Below are 14,710 nucleotides of genomic sequence, written 5' to 3' on the forward strand. Positions count from 1 at the left end.
CCTCTTCCCTCATCTAATCCCATCGCAGAGAGCGATGCTCCTCCATGTGCGACACGTAGCACACACAAACCCTGCTCACACCCTCACGTGAGCCCCACCATCAGCACTGTGCTGCTGTGCCCCCACGCCACGCGCTGACACCCCAAAGCAGCACAGACCTTCGTTCTCTCCCCGTATTTATTTCTCGTGGGGATGCGCGCCCCACAACATGTCTTCCGTGGATCTTGATCATGCAATGGGTTGTGCAGGAATGGCTCTTTACCAGAGCTGTGAATCTACAGGAGTGGAAGGGCGCCGTGTTAAAGTGGGTGTGATGGAGGGGGTGTGGGCGGGGGGCGGCAAGTTCAAGGTCACTGAGGCAGCTCGGGAAGAATAGGAAGTGATAATGTAGTCAGCTATTCTCCCTAGGTCATTGTTGGGCATTGTAATCAATACATCTTCTGTTTTACAGACACGTGTCAGCTGTCTCCCTCTTACAAACTAACATGCCTCTCCTCTCCGCCCCCCCCCATGCCCATAGCTCTGCCTACTGCCGGTTTCTTTGTCTCTCACAGGAGAGACAGAGGAGGAACACAAATCCCTCCCCACCCAGTTAATAGAGATACTGCCTTGCTGACATGAGTCACGAAGGGTTTATGCCATGCAGTTGAGGGTGAGCTGCATCCAGGCCCCCACTCTGCACACCTCCCACCACGGATCTCCCTGGTTTCCAGGGAAACAGCGGCCCCAAATGCTGCCTGACTTTCACGTCTGCCTTTCATTTCTCCTTTTTTTTTTTTTTTTTTTTTTTTTAGGTAAGAAAAAATGCACAACTGACTTTTTTTCTCCCTTCACCTTTCAGGATCACCACTACGGCTGCTTGCATGATGGACCTGCGGAGGTACCCCCTGGACCAGCAGAACTGCACGCTGGAGATCGAGAGCTGTGCGTATGCCTCGTGCCTACCCTCCACCATGCAGTGCCACCTGATGCCACCTGCCCCAGCCACTTCCCACTCATGGGATGCCTCCCAGGGGTGTTACAGGCCATCCCCTCCTGGAGGATGTCCCCTGGGGCAGGACCTGGCTTCCTCATCCAAACTTTACCCTGAGGGGAACTCGTGGCTAATATGCCCAGGAAAATGGAGCTCTAGCAGCAGGCTGGGCATTAAAATCACTTTCACCCTCGGAAGGGTGGTGGAAGCCTCCCTTAGCCCTAGGAAAGCCCTGGGAGCCTGCCCCGACTCGTGGCCGCCCCGCTCTGTGCAGGAGGTAGGACTCAAACCCTCCCACAGTCCCTTCCCATCTGGATCTTCCCTTGACTCCTATGGAAAGCCTCTTCTGACCATGCTAGCGGAGGAGGTCTGGCTCGCCCTCATAAAAATGCACTGCAGTATCCCTGCAGGAGCAGTCCAGAGCAGCAGATCAGTGGTGTTTATCACAGAATTGCTGTTTTCCAAAAAGAGGTCCCACAGCATCCACAGTGAGAAGGTGCCGTGCCGCCTTACCAGCCCTGCCTGCGCCTGGGAGCCTTCTTCCCATCCACCGCTTGCTCGGGATGCGTGGCCGTTGGGTAATGGGATGTAAATCAGGTCCTGCTGCAGGCACTCATGACATGTCGGTTCTGGTACTCCTGAGCATTTTGAGAATAGTTTCTGGTGTAACCAAGAAAACAGAAGACAGAGAATTACCCACACAGTTCCTCGTGTAGTGATTTTGTTCTTAATGGGACATGTCGAGCCAATTTGTTAGTTAAAGCTATGTTTCCTTACAGTATTTCTAAGATCCATGCAGAGATGAAGAGAGTCAATTGTTTTCTTCTTCGGAGCTTTTATCTTTTACACACTTCCACTTTTGAAATCTGCAGGGCTCCATTTTGTTTGCTTCCAAGTCCACACAACTCTGGAATAACAGTCCTGTTATGGCTGGTTTAAAAAACAAACTATATTTTAAAAAAAATAAAAACAAAACAAAAAAAAACCCCAAAACAAACAACAAAGCAAACCACCAAAATCTGTGGTGCAGGGGTGCTGGGTTTGTAAAGCAGCAGCTTGGGGCACCTACCTGCAGGAGGAAAGCCAGTGCTGGCACTGCCTGTTGATCCCATCGCTCCATCCCTAAAGCATCTCTCACCATGTATGCCCCTGCCCAGCCGCGTGTCAGGATTCCACAAAAACCTGCTGAGGCAGGCTGCAAACAGGCTGTTAATCTGACATTTTAAGACATCGTATCAATACTTTATGATATTTCAGGTTGAAATGACTTGTCTTTGTGAACATTCTTTTACTTTTTAAAAGTAAAATGGAAATTTGATTTCCTTTTTAAAGCTAGAAATCAAAGCGAAGCATTTATTTTTAGACCGAACAACCTTTCCCTTTAGATTCACTTTTTAAAAATGGCTTCCTGAAAAACGGTTGATTTCATATTGCATAATGCCATAATAAAAAAAAATGCAAAAATTGGTACCCAATGCCAGCAGGTCATAGCGTAAATGGAATAGAGCTAGTTAACTGCAAAATCTCCTAAAATTAGTTACTGTAATTTGACATTTTCATTGCTGATCAGGAAGTAAATTTGAAGTCACTGCTGTTAAATTTGCGGATGATGAAGATAGCAGCCTGCGTGGCTTGCTCGCTGCACATTTGAATTCCTCCCAATCTGAATACATCCAGAATACGTTTGAACAGAGCTAAATGCGGAGGTCTGTGCCGGTGTGCGGGAGCGCGGGCCAGGCTGCCAGGCTCGTACCCGTGCAGGTATTGACCAGGGGAAGCGACGAAGGGACAGCAGCCCTGAGCACCACGGCTGGAGGTTTTGTAGCAGGGCTCTGACAAAAAGGGCTGGAGTGAGCCTGGGTTATATAAACCAGGGGAGCTGTGAGTCAGAGCAGGGAATCGATTGGCCTCTGAATACGTTGCTGATGAGATGGGGAAAGGGACTCTGTCTATATTTGCTTTCCAAAATTTAGAGAGGAAGTTGAGAAATCAGAAGAGGTTGAGAAAAGAAGCTAAAAAGTGGTTCAAGGGCTAGAGCAGATGTTTTGCAGCGAGGAACCTCAATAGCTCAATCTGGTTTGTTTACTGCAAAGGAGGTGGAGAGGTGACTTGTTTACAGGCTGGGTGCACCTCTGCAGAGGGGGAGCACTGGGTAGAAAGGGCTCGGTATCCTCCTAGAAAAATTCAGAACAACCACCGGAGTCTGAAAGTCTGAGCCAAATGAATTCAGATGTAAAATTACACACAATGTTTTTTAACTGCAAGAGTGTTTGAGCTGCTGGAATCGTCCACTGGGAGGAGTGGGGGACTTGGCTGTTTCTTGCTGCTTTCCACACTTGGTCTCGGTGCTTTGGGAGAGATGCTACAGCCAGATGTGCTGCAGCCAGATGCAAATACCAGTTCTTGTGCACAAAGCTGGGGTACTCGAGGCAGTGTAATATCCTGTGACTCCCCAATGTCTGCAGCAGATGAGATGATAACCTGAAGGCCCTGATTCTTGATGGGCTTGTGGGTGTGGGTGCCTTACTGCCATGGGAGCAGGATCATGACATGGGGGGATGAGAAGCAGATCTAGCATGGCATTTGGAAGATTGTTATTATTTTTTAGCACCCATGAATAAGTGCAGAAATGACTGAGAGTGCAGGATGTGGGCTTGGAGACTACACTATCATCATTCCTGTTTGGGAAGAGACCTCAGGGTATCTCTAGTCCAGCCTGCAGCTCAAAGCAGGGTCAGCTATGAGATCAGATCAAGTTGCTCAGCTCTTTATCCACTCAGGACCTGCAGGTTGACACCATCCTCAACAGTTCAGCTCACGTCTGGGTTAACCCTTGGTCTCTAAGGCTAGGTAGAAGAATTTCTCTTCCATGGTGCATTCAATAGCTCTTCATTCCCCTGATCCCACTAATACAGTGAGGCTGGTTTTGGTGGCATCTCTCCCTGGTGGATGTTAGCCTTGCTGGGTATTGCTAGCCAACTGCCTTTCTGCTGTGAGGGCTTGTGGATAGGGCAGGCTGTTGTGCTGCAGTGCAGAAGGTGAATAAAAGGAGTCTGTGGGAACAGGTGAAGTTCATGCTTTAAAGGAAGCCTTGCACCACGCCACACCAAAGCCTGTACGTATCTTACTGCTTCTTTGGCCAGGCTGGGTGTGGCCTTGAGCCACCTGGTCTAGTGGCAGACGTCTTTCCCCATGGCAGGGGGGTTGGAACTAGATGATCTTCAAGGTTCCTTCCAAACAAACCCTTCTATGATTCTGTGATTTCTTGCACACAGAGGTGCTCCCATGCAGCTCTGCACTTTGCTTGGAATAAGAGGCCACCCCTTGTGCAGCAACAGCCACATTGTTTCAAAACCCAGCTTGTCACAAGCAGCATTAATTTTCAAGAGGAGGTGAATCTTTGCCCACAAAGGCAACAGGCATGGTTGTGAAGGTCACACCAATGGAAGGGGAGCCGCATGATTTTGTCCCCTGGGCTTCATTCCCCATAAGTCCAGAGCATCTGGGGACTCTTTCTCCTGGGATTGTGGCGTTAGGCTCCTCAGCACTTCCAGCCTGTGCAGCCCTCTCTGGCATGTATACTTTGGGGTTAAAGTAGGAGGCTGTATCGTTGGCTGAGTTAAAAAAACCCTTACCCTGAAACAAGGGATGAGTATTTGTTAGCAGCCTGACTCCCCTTTCTTTCTTCTCCCACTACCGCTCTTTTCAGCCAGCACTTGGTAAAAGCAGCCCCCAATCTCAGAGACTCCGTCTGCTTCCCGACTCCAAATTTTGACCAAGAGTACTTAGAAGAGGGAGGTGCTCTGATGTTTAAATTTCTTTTCAGCTGCTGTTGTAGGTCTTTTTCTCTCTGGGAATTTTTAAATACTTCGGTGCTCTGTTTACCTAGTCCCCACCAGGATGTATTGTGTGGTCTCCCCCTTCTGGTACAAGGAGGCAGTTTTTACAAAGCAAGACGCTGTGTTTGGTTCATTTGACAGAGGCTTCTGATGGTCAAGTCCCTGTCATGTCAGCCATGGAGATTATGTGGTGAAGTCAAGGCTTGATGGGCCACTTCTCACCTTTTCCTCCTGAATTCTAGCCAGAAGTGGGAGTTCTGACCAATTTTTTCCTCTTCTCCTGGGGTCTGTACTGTCAAGCTCAGCTGAAGAAGAAAAGTATGTCTGCAGAGAAGGGCTATGCTTGCTGTCTAATGGTGTGGGCTTTCCTCTGGATCCTCTTCCAAATCACATTAGTGAAAATGGGGGTGTCGTCTGCTCCTGCTTGTCAGCTTAATTCTCTCTCTGTGCTTCTTCATCTCTGCAGATGGTTACACAGTTGATGACATTGTCTTCTTCTGGCAAGGAAATGATTCTGCCGTCACGGGGATGGAGGTGCTAGAACTGCCCCAGTTCACCATTATCGAGCAGAGGCTGGTCAGCAGGGAAGTGGTCTTCACCACCGGTGAGTGTCTGCTGAAGGGAGGCCATGGAATGTGCAAACCCTCTGCTGACCAGTGTCAGTGTGGTTCTTCCTTTGATTGAGATGCTGGAGGCACTAACTTAGAATCTAGGCTTCAACTTGTTTTCATTTCTTTGTCAAAACACCAACTGAGCTCAAAGTAGAAGCTCTTTAGGAGGTTTTCAGCCCTTAACTTATTTTGATGTTGTTTGCAACTGGGTTTTGAAGCTAATGTAGGTGCAATAATAAACAGAAGAATATATCGGTTGAAATGCAAGTGGTCTATGAAATGATGCAAACCCATCTGTCCACAGCACTAAAAAGGTCTGGAGAGAATACCTTGGACAATTCAGATACTGCTAGCTGGAAAGTTGGAGGGGCTTGGATTTTGATTGCTGTCTTCACTTTGATCTGGCATGGAGTTCACTGCCAAAGCAGCATGCCACACACCTGTTAAATAGGACAATTTTTGAAACGCCGCGAAATCACAGCCTGAGTCTTTCAGCTGTGGTGGCAGATGGTGATGTTGTTCCAATAGTGCCTCGGGGGCATGCTGGGAGCAGGGTCCCATTGCGATGGTAATCTAGAGACCCACAACAAGAGGCAACATTCCTCCAAAAGAAGTTTGCAGTCTAAATAGGTAAGATCTTAAAAAAAAAAAACAAAAAAAAAACAACAAACAAACCAAAAAAACAAAACTGGTGAAATACGCGTTCAAGCTACGTAAATGGCACATAATGGTGAGAGAACATAACCTCCTTTTCCCCAGTCTACCTCCTTGATCATTAAAGACTATTGTTCTTTTGCTACTTTAGCTGCCAACCCATGATTACACCCATGTTTCAGGCTGCTGTGTTGCCTAAGGGACGGAGGTGGGAAGGAGGAATGACTTGGACTTTATTTCACAGCAATGTGAGAGGCTTTGTCCCTGTCAAAATGACCCTGCTCCCATGGAAGGACTGTAAAAAGTACTTATTGTCTATCACTATCCCCAATAGGTTTGCTAAAAGATTAGGAGGAAGTTGCAACAACTTGGGAAAAAAACCCCAACCCTACAGATTAACTAAGAGTATTCTATTTGCATATGAATTTGCCCAGTCTGACCATAATCTATTTTTAGAACAGCATGGGAAAAATACGATTCAGACCTTCATTGCTGTTTGGAGGAAAAGCTAGTACATGAAACATTGGAAAATCATCTCACTGCATCCAGATATAGGGTTAAAGTCTCCTGTGTAAGCCTGTATCAAATCAGCACTTACCATAATAGCAATTTCAGTACTGAACAGACATTCCCCCATGATGCTGGATATAATAATGTAACTTATGTAGAGTATCCTTTCGTCTTAATATTCTGAGCCAACTGAGCAGACTCTGAAGAGCCCCCTTCCAAAAACCTGATGAATCTGCAAAAACCAAATGAAGGAAAAAAAAAAAAAAGACAGATTTCTCATTATCCTTGCCTCTTGAGTTGCCTCTTGAGAACATTTTCCAAAATAAAATTTCAATTCCTAACCTAAGCTCTTACCATAAATACACCCTTAGCCTCCTCTTAAACAGCATCTCCCTTTCATATCTCATTGACAGGTTCGTACCTGCGCTTATCTTTGAGTTTCCGGATTAAGAGGAACATTGGTTACTTCATCCTGCAGACTTACATGCCATCTATTCTCATCACCATCTTGTCCTGGGTCTCCTTCTGGATCAATTATGATGCTTCTGCTGCACGAGTGGCACTAGGTAGGTACCTTTTCATCATATGTTGAAGAAGGCTTTTTTTTGAGAGAGATAAGCTAGGACCAGCTCTAAGAAAGAAAATACCTTTTTCTTTATGCTGTAGCAGTTAAGCAAGCCACGTAGGTCTGTCAAATTTGTCATCCCAAATGAAGGACATTTTTGCTGAGAACAAACTTCAAATTTTCAGCCAGAAGAACTACTTTCTTTTTATGTTTTTGTTCAGAAGTATCAGTATTTCCCAAGCTTGACTCTGTATTATTTGAATCAGTTAAAGTTCTGCCATAAATTTCTGTGGGTGCGTGTTTAAACTCTACAACAAAGGCATAAATGGTCACAGCTTCTCAGAGACGCCATGAGCCTGCCAGGTCCTTTGCTCTGGTTTGTATGTCTTTTCTGCAGAGGATAAATCTGGGCACCTCTTGGTCAACACATGTACCAAGACCTATTAGTTGGATAATAAATGCTGAGGGTGGCTGGCCAAAGAGTAGTAAGAATGATGAGTGGTGAATGGTTAAAAGATGAAAAAAGTAAAGGAATTGGCTTTACACATTCTCATATTTTAAGCCCCATACAGACACTTTTTGTAGCTGAAGGCCTTCATGACCAAGGCAAATATGGGACAGTAGTTGAAGTCAAAGTTCTTCTTAAGAACATGCTCCCCTAAATAGGAATGTTCTCCTACAAGAGAAAAAAATGAGGTCTTTTAAGCAACAGAAGGGAAGTGGGGGTGGATTGCAGATGAGGGTTTTGAAGAAGGAACAGGAGAAAGGGGTCATGGCTGGCATTTGAGAATGGGGCTGTGCAACATGATAGAAACTTCAGAGGAAACAGGAGAGCCAAGGGAAGAGAAGGATTTCATCTGCCAGGGGGAAAAGGCCCAGAGAGGCAATGGAGCGCAGGTGGAGGCTGGGTCTTACAGAAAAGGTTGGGGGCTTAAACTAGCTCTAGGAGAAGACAAAGTTTGAGAAGACTCAGAGGAGGGATGGTGTGTACAAAGATATAATATAGATCATCTGGCTGTGCTCGTGTGGAGAGGCTGGAGCAGGGAGACAGGGAGGGAACAAGAAGAATGTGGTAAATTGAAAAGGTAAGTTGCATTGACAAGGGTATAATAAGTGAGAGAAGGAAAAGAGACCATGGTAGACATTGCTGGCACAGTGAAAGTACAAGAAGAAGGCTGGACATGAGACACACAGCTGTTGAATTTCTGCTGACATCTGGATTCAAAGGAGAAGACAGAAGAAAAACATTGTAGATCAGAACTGGAACAGCTCTCTCTAAACTCTTCCTGACAGTTCTCTATATAACTTGTCCTTAAAAAGCTCCAGAGAAGGAGATTCCACAGCCTCCTCTGGGTACTCTAGGTACTCTAGATTTACCTGCTCGCACAGTTAAAAACCTCTTTGCCTCTCTTCTAAGTCTCCATTGTGATTTGTCTAGTTCTTAATGGAGATGTGGAGAACATTCTAGTCTCCCTTTATTTGCCCCAGATTTCTGGATATTTAGACTACTGTCTAAATATAGACAATATAATATATTGCATGTATATAAATATATCTCCTTTCTGTTTACTCTTCTGTGACCTGAAGACAATTAGTTCTTTAAATCCTTTATCAGGAATGACACTACAGACACAATGAGGGTGGAGGGCAAACAGGATGAGCAGGGGACCAGGATGCACAGAGAGGTTTGAAAGCCATCACTGTAGAGGCAGGGATGAAACCAGAAGAGCAAATTAAGGTCATGGAGACTAAGACAGCTGCCAGCAGAGAGAGAGGAGGGGAAAGGACACTAGAAAAGATCAGCAAGGTAGTAAGAAAAGCAGGACAGCTGAGCTAGGGAAGTGGGAAAAGAAGCCTAGGTTGAAGAGGGAATGTTACTGCCTCCAAAAGAAGCATGAAGGCTGCCAGAGACAGATCTGAGGCCACTCTTGACAGTCTAGAGAAGGGAAGAGGCTGAGAAGAAAGAGGACTGAAGCTGTGAGAGTAAACATGGTGCACCAGGCTCTTGGAGATTGAGTAGATGGGGGAAAAAAGTGTTCAATAAGACCAAGAAATGTTTGCTTAAGATGCAGGAAATATGAGTAGGCCTAAAAAGGAGAGCATGAGAACCACGGGAGGAGTGTGTACAGGTGATAATTGAAGTAGTGAGTGGTAAAGCTGATGAGAGGAAGGTGGGAATTGATGGGGATGTAGACAGAAGCCTATGAGGCAGGCAAAAAAAAAAAGAGACCACTATGAAAAGATAATCTCTTCACTCTTTCTCCTATTCATGGCATTGGAAAAACACAGCAGATTATAAATTCATGTCAAGGATACTGAGGCATTCAGTAGGGTGCAGGGTGTTCCTGAAGTGGAAAAAAGGGAGGAGAAGAGGTTGAGAGACTGAGAGCAAAACTGAATGTTTCCTACCCCACTGAGGGAAAGAAGGAGGAGCAGGGAGGACTTAAAGAACCAAGGTCTGGAGTATGTTGATCCCCATCATCCTAATGATACTCTTCTTGACAACTTCTCCCACTGTTGGTGGCTGGTTTATTTCCTGCAGCAATTTGTACTGGGCAGCTGGGATTAGAACAATGGTAGTTTTCTTCCCAGTTGCACTGCTGTCATCCCTCCTGAGGTTGTCCAGCTGGGAGGAGGGATGGGGAAGCTGAGAGTGGCATTTCAGGAAGCCATCCCGCCATGGTAACAGAGCACCTACCCTCTCCTTACAGGGGTCACCACGGTACTTACGATGACTACCATCAACACCCATCTGCGGGAGACTCTCCCCAAGATCCCTTACGTCAAGGCTATTGATGTTTATCTCATGGGCTGCTTCGTCTTCGTGTTCCTGGCGCTCCTGGAGTATGCTTTTGTCAACTACATATTCTTCGGGCGAGGCCCCCGGCAGCAAAAGAAACAGAGTGAACGGATCAGCAAGGCCAACAATGAGCGCCACCGTTATGAGGAGAAGAGGGTGAGAGAGCAGGTTTGTCCCCTTCTTTCATTGTGGCAGGAGAATTCAGACTCTCCACTGTTCATTCAGTCCTGGGTGAGCTGTGGAGCAGCCTTTCTCCTCATCACAAGAGATGAACTCCAGTTCCCCTGTCTGGGGATTACTGGGAATTTTTTCTCCTTGATCATTTTGTCATCATCCTCAAGCCAGTCTCATCAGGACCATCCTCTTTCACAGGGCAGGTGTACCCAAAAGTACCCCTGTGGCTTTTGGTCCTGCTGTGTTGACAGAACCACACTACTCCGCTCAAAATTTGCTGCAAGCACATGCGGCTTGTCCTTCAACTCCAGCATCAGTGGACAACATTTTCAACCGCAGAAGTTCAGGTTCAGAGCGCACAAATGACCTAATCAGTGGTATTGTTACCCAGAAAACAGTTCAAAATCATCCCTGATGGTGTGGCCCTGTGTGCATTGTGCACAGGACATCCCTGCTACCTTTCTCTCTGTCTTCCCTGTTCTAGGTTGACCCTTATGGTAACATCCTCCTCAGCACTCTGGAGATGAACAACGAGCTGCTGGCCACAGACATGATGAGCAGCGTTGGCGACTCTCGAAACTCTGTCATGTCCTTTGAAGGCTCAGGAATCCAGTTCCGCAAGCAGCTGGCCTCTCGGGATGGATTTGGTCACCACCCGACCCTGGACCGCCATGTCCCACTGACCCACCATGCTGCGGCTCGCAACCGTGCCAACTGCCGTCTCCGCCGGCGGTCATCTAAGCTGAAGCTCAAAATCCCAGACCTGACAGACGTCAGCACCATTGACAAGTGGTCACGAATCATTTTTCCAATCACCTTTGGATTCTTCAACCTTGTTTACTGGTTGTACTATGTAAATTGATGCCTGCGGCCTCCAAGAGAGATAGGGACAGACACTCAGACAATGACAACACAGGAGTGTTGTGGTCTTTTGGGTTTGGGTTTTACTCTTTACTATCATTATCATTTATTCCTTTGGTTCATTAGATTTATTCTAAGCTTACTCTTCTCTTTTCAGCACATGTAGAACCACGGAGTGGGGGGGTGGGTAAGGGAGAGAAGGGTGTATGGGAAGGGGTTTGGTTTCAGGGAGGGATGTGTTTGTCTTGATTTTGGTTTCCTGCTGAAGGACTTAAACCATTGTAAAAAAAAAAACAAAAACAAAAACCACCAAAAACCAAAAAAAGAAAGAAAAAAATTACAGAAAAAAAGAAAAAAACTACTAAAAAAAACCCAAAAAAGAAAAAAAAATCAAAAAAAGCGGGGGAAGGAGATTTAAAGAAATTGAGTCAAAAACTGGTGGGGGCGATAGGTTATCTTTGGCTGTGCTCACTAATGCGCTATCTTCACTTCCATTTCACTACTGAATTTCATCTTTCTCCTCTCAGTATTATTACATTTTTTTAATCTTTCTTCTGTCACTGCCCTTAACCCCTTCATGTTGATTCTTTCATGGATTCATGAGGTGGTGGGGGTTCATTCTCATGCTACAAGATTTCTCTTTTCTTTTTCTCTCTCCCTCTCTCTTGCTTACAAGCCTAAAAGAATCTTTTAAACCAACAAATAAAACGAATATTTATTTTGGAAGAGCTGGGAAGGGGGGAGGACAAGGCAATTATTTGGGAGGGAAGGGGCAATGTGGGGTTATGGGAGGGGGGGAGGAGGGAGCATATCAAAAACAAAGGCACATTTGCAAGTTGCCTTTTTCCACCTTCAGGAGTTTGCAAGCTGTTTTTCCTGTATGAATGTGTGTGTGTGTGCGCGCACGGCGCATCTGTGTGCGTGTGAGCACATGTATGTAGGTACAGGTGTGTGTGTGCAAGCATGTTTTGTGGGGAGGGGAGCTGGGGAGGGGGGTTTTCTAATGTCTTTTGTAGAAGGAGAACACAGATGACATTTAACCGGCAGTGTTTTGAGGGGGAATAGCAGGGTTTTGTTTGCTCATTGCAACTGTGCGAGGCTGGAGGTCGGAGTCCTAGCTTGTATTAGAAAGGTGGAGCTGGAGAGGCAGATTGTGCAAATATCTACTTGCTGAGGAAATAGAGGGCTCTGGGGATCAGCAATGGGGCGGTGCTGCTGGCATCTGATCTCTAGTAGACAGCTGATTCAGTCCTGAAAGGATGGGTTGTTCGTAATCATCCCCACCCTGCATCTTTCTTACTGAGTTTGGGGAGAAAAGCATTTGCAGGACTCTGAAAGCTGAACCCTTCCCCCCCTCTACCTGTTCCTTGTGCCAGACAAGGGACTTCGCTCTCCAGCCCACCGAGAGACCATAACGTATGGCAAGGTGCCGGAAAAGGTGGATGTCATTTAACTTTGTTGTGCTTCAGGACAAAAAAGATCCAGAAATTATAACTATCCACTTTCCTAAGAAGTTCAGAAGCAAATGGTGGGCTGACACCCTCTGATCTGTACTGCTTCTATCAGGCCTTGCTTTGTGTCTGTTATTACATGCAGAGTGTAGAGAAGAGCACCCTGTGTCCCTTCTTGCAAAAGATGTAACTAAGGATGCAGTAGAATTCCATGGATCGTCATCCCACTGGAAGACGATGGTCTTCAAAGACCGGGCAGGGTGAAGGTTGCAATGAAAGTGCTGAGCTTGCCAGTGCTTGTGGAAGCAGCTTCCATCCACAGGCACTTGTTAAAAAGGTACAAAAGGGTAACTTGGCCTTGGACATCAAGGTCAACTTTTTCCAAAGGAGCCAGTGACTTTCAGGAAAATCACTGAATTATTGGCCACTTTGGCAATCATTGATGATTGATAATCTCCCTGATAAGGTTAATAAAAGCCATGAAAATAACAAATTCACAAGTGCAAAACTTTAACCCTAGGGTCATTCTGCCATTCCTGGAATAATGATGAGAACCTTGTTCTTACCTGATGGAAGTTTTTACTTACTGACGCATGACACACACACACACTGCCTTGAATCCAGCCATCTCTTTATTTTCCTGCTAGTGTACTTTTCCATTTTCCTTGATTCTCACTGCTGGGTAGAGCAGAGTGATCCTCAGGCCAGGGAAACTCCTGTTTTTCAGGCAAAAGATGCATCTAATGCACATCTTTACATTCACTAATTTATGTCTGTGCAGTGCTATGAAAATGTGAATCACTGTACGCCTGACCTTGTAACACTGAAACCATGGAAAGTTTTGCCTCGACTTGGATGAAACAGGATCAGTGCTCATCAGAGTAATAAGTATTGTTATTTTTATATCAGTAATGTGTCTTATGCATTTTCTACTAACAGAATCTTAAGCATAAAAGCAGAGCATCTATCCTTCTCAACTGCCCACAATCTCTGTCTCCCTCTCTCAGTCATGTTCATGCATGCACACATTTGGTCCAGGTCTCCCTGGACTCACCAAGGTTTTAGCACAATTGTTAAATCAGACTTAGATTCCCAGCTGCCCTGGAGAATGGTCTCTTGCTGGTTTCCACGTTCAAGAGTGATGCTGTTAAACATGGGGTTTCCTAATATTATTGCAGCTTATGGTCTATATGGATCTGTATAGGAATAGGAATCTGAGGAGTGAACAGTGCTGGATGACAGGGCTAGGGCTGGAACAGGTAGTTCTGTCTACCCAGTATGCGGGAAGTTAAAGCTTGGCCAGTGGAGAAAGTTACGCTTTCTAGTGGGATTCTATTTGGAAATGGCTTTTACATAGTTTAATAGAAGTCATAAAAGTCATGTTTTATGACATCAACAGTATAATGTTGGTGGATATATGCATGTCAGATGACTGCAGTTTCCAGAGGGAGGCTGCCTATCAGCAGGTTCAGTTTTTAAGGGGAGTCTAACCAGCTGATTGATGATTAAATAAAATATCTTACCCTTTATATATGTGATTGTGATGTAAAGGGTGGTCAGAACGATAGAAGGGAAAAAAAGAGGCAGTTTTAAGAAGCCTATGAAGACTGAAGGGAGAAAAATGGCCACGTGGTAAGAAATCATGAAACTGAGGGAGGTGACTCAGGAACTCCAGGAATTCAGTAGTTGTAGTAAAAGCCTGACAAGTGTGTGGTAGGAGTTAGGCACCTGAGAACTCTCTCAGTTGGTCCCAAAGACCAGCAGGAGCGGCAGCACACAGATGATGCAAAACCCACCTATGCTTTTTGCTGCTCAGGCACTGAGCCCCACACGGAGTGAGGTCCTGGCCAACGCCACCCAGCACCCTGCAGAGACAGCCCAGGGCCTCCAGCAGCTGGGGATCAGGTACATGGAGGCTGTGTTTAATATTTGAGGCTTCAATCAGAAACTGAGCCTAGAATTTCATAGTGACAATCCAAAAGCTTTCCAGGCAAAAAGCACTGCTCAGCTGATTTCTTCACCTGCTGGGACTAGGAGCCAGACTCCTTTGTTATTGCCTTGGTTCTTTGTTGGCTGGGTTCTCTTTCTTATCAGGAGTCATCCTAGTTTCTCTCTTTGAATGTTTCTGACCTCATATTACCAGGTCAGTTTTACTTCATAGACTTAGTCTTAGTATATCCAGACATCTGGACTATTAGGTCCTACACAATAATCTTTGCCAAAGAGTGTGCAGTCAGGACTTTCCACAGTTCAGGAACTGCCTTATAATTTC

The 14,710-nt window shown here is 45.8% G+C and overlaps 1 protein-coding gene across 2 annotated transcripts in view; it reads left to right on the forward strand.

The window, feature by feature from the left end:
• The window catches only part of LOC130159001 (gamma-aminobutyric acid receptor subunit beta-4), a 75,008-nt gene extending 63,293 nt beyond the window's left edge, over positions 1-11,715 (forward strand). Inside the window, exons 5-9 of one of the 2 annotated variants that reach the window (XM_056360146.1) lie at positions 842-924; positions 5,279-5,416; positions 7,001-7,153; positions 9,864-10,120; positions 10,611-11,715. In XM_056360146.1, coding sequence (XP_056216121.1) covers positions 842-924; positions 5,279-5,416; positions 7,001-7,153; positions 9,864-10,120; positions 10,611-10,988 — 1,009 coding nt within the window. In that variant the 3' untranslated portion in view covers positions 10,989-11,715. The remainder of the gene's footprint in view (positions 1-841; positions 925-5,278; positions 5,417-7,000; positions 7,154-9,863; positions 10,121-10,610) is intronic. The other variant, XM_056360148.1, reaches the window with a different exon arrangement.
• The last annotated feature ends 2,995 nt before the right edge of the window (positions 11,716-14,710 follow it).

Source organism: Falco biarmicus, chromosome 14, assembly GCF_023638135.1.
Source record: "Falco biarmicus isolate bFalBia1 chromosome 14, bFalBia1.pri, whole genome shotgun sequence".
Lineage (NCBI taxonomy): Eukaryota > Metazoa > Chordata > Aves > Falconiformes > Falconidae > Falco > Falco biarmicus.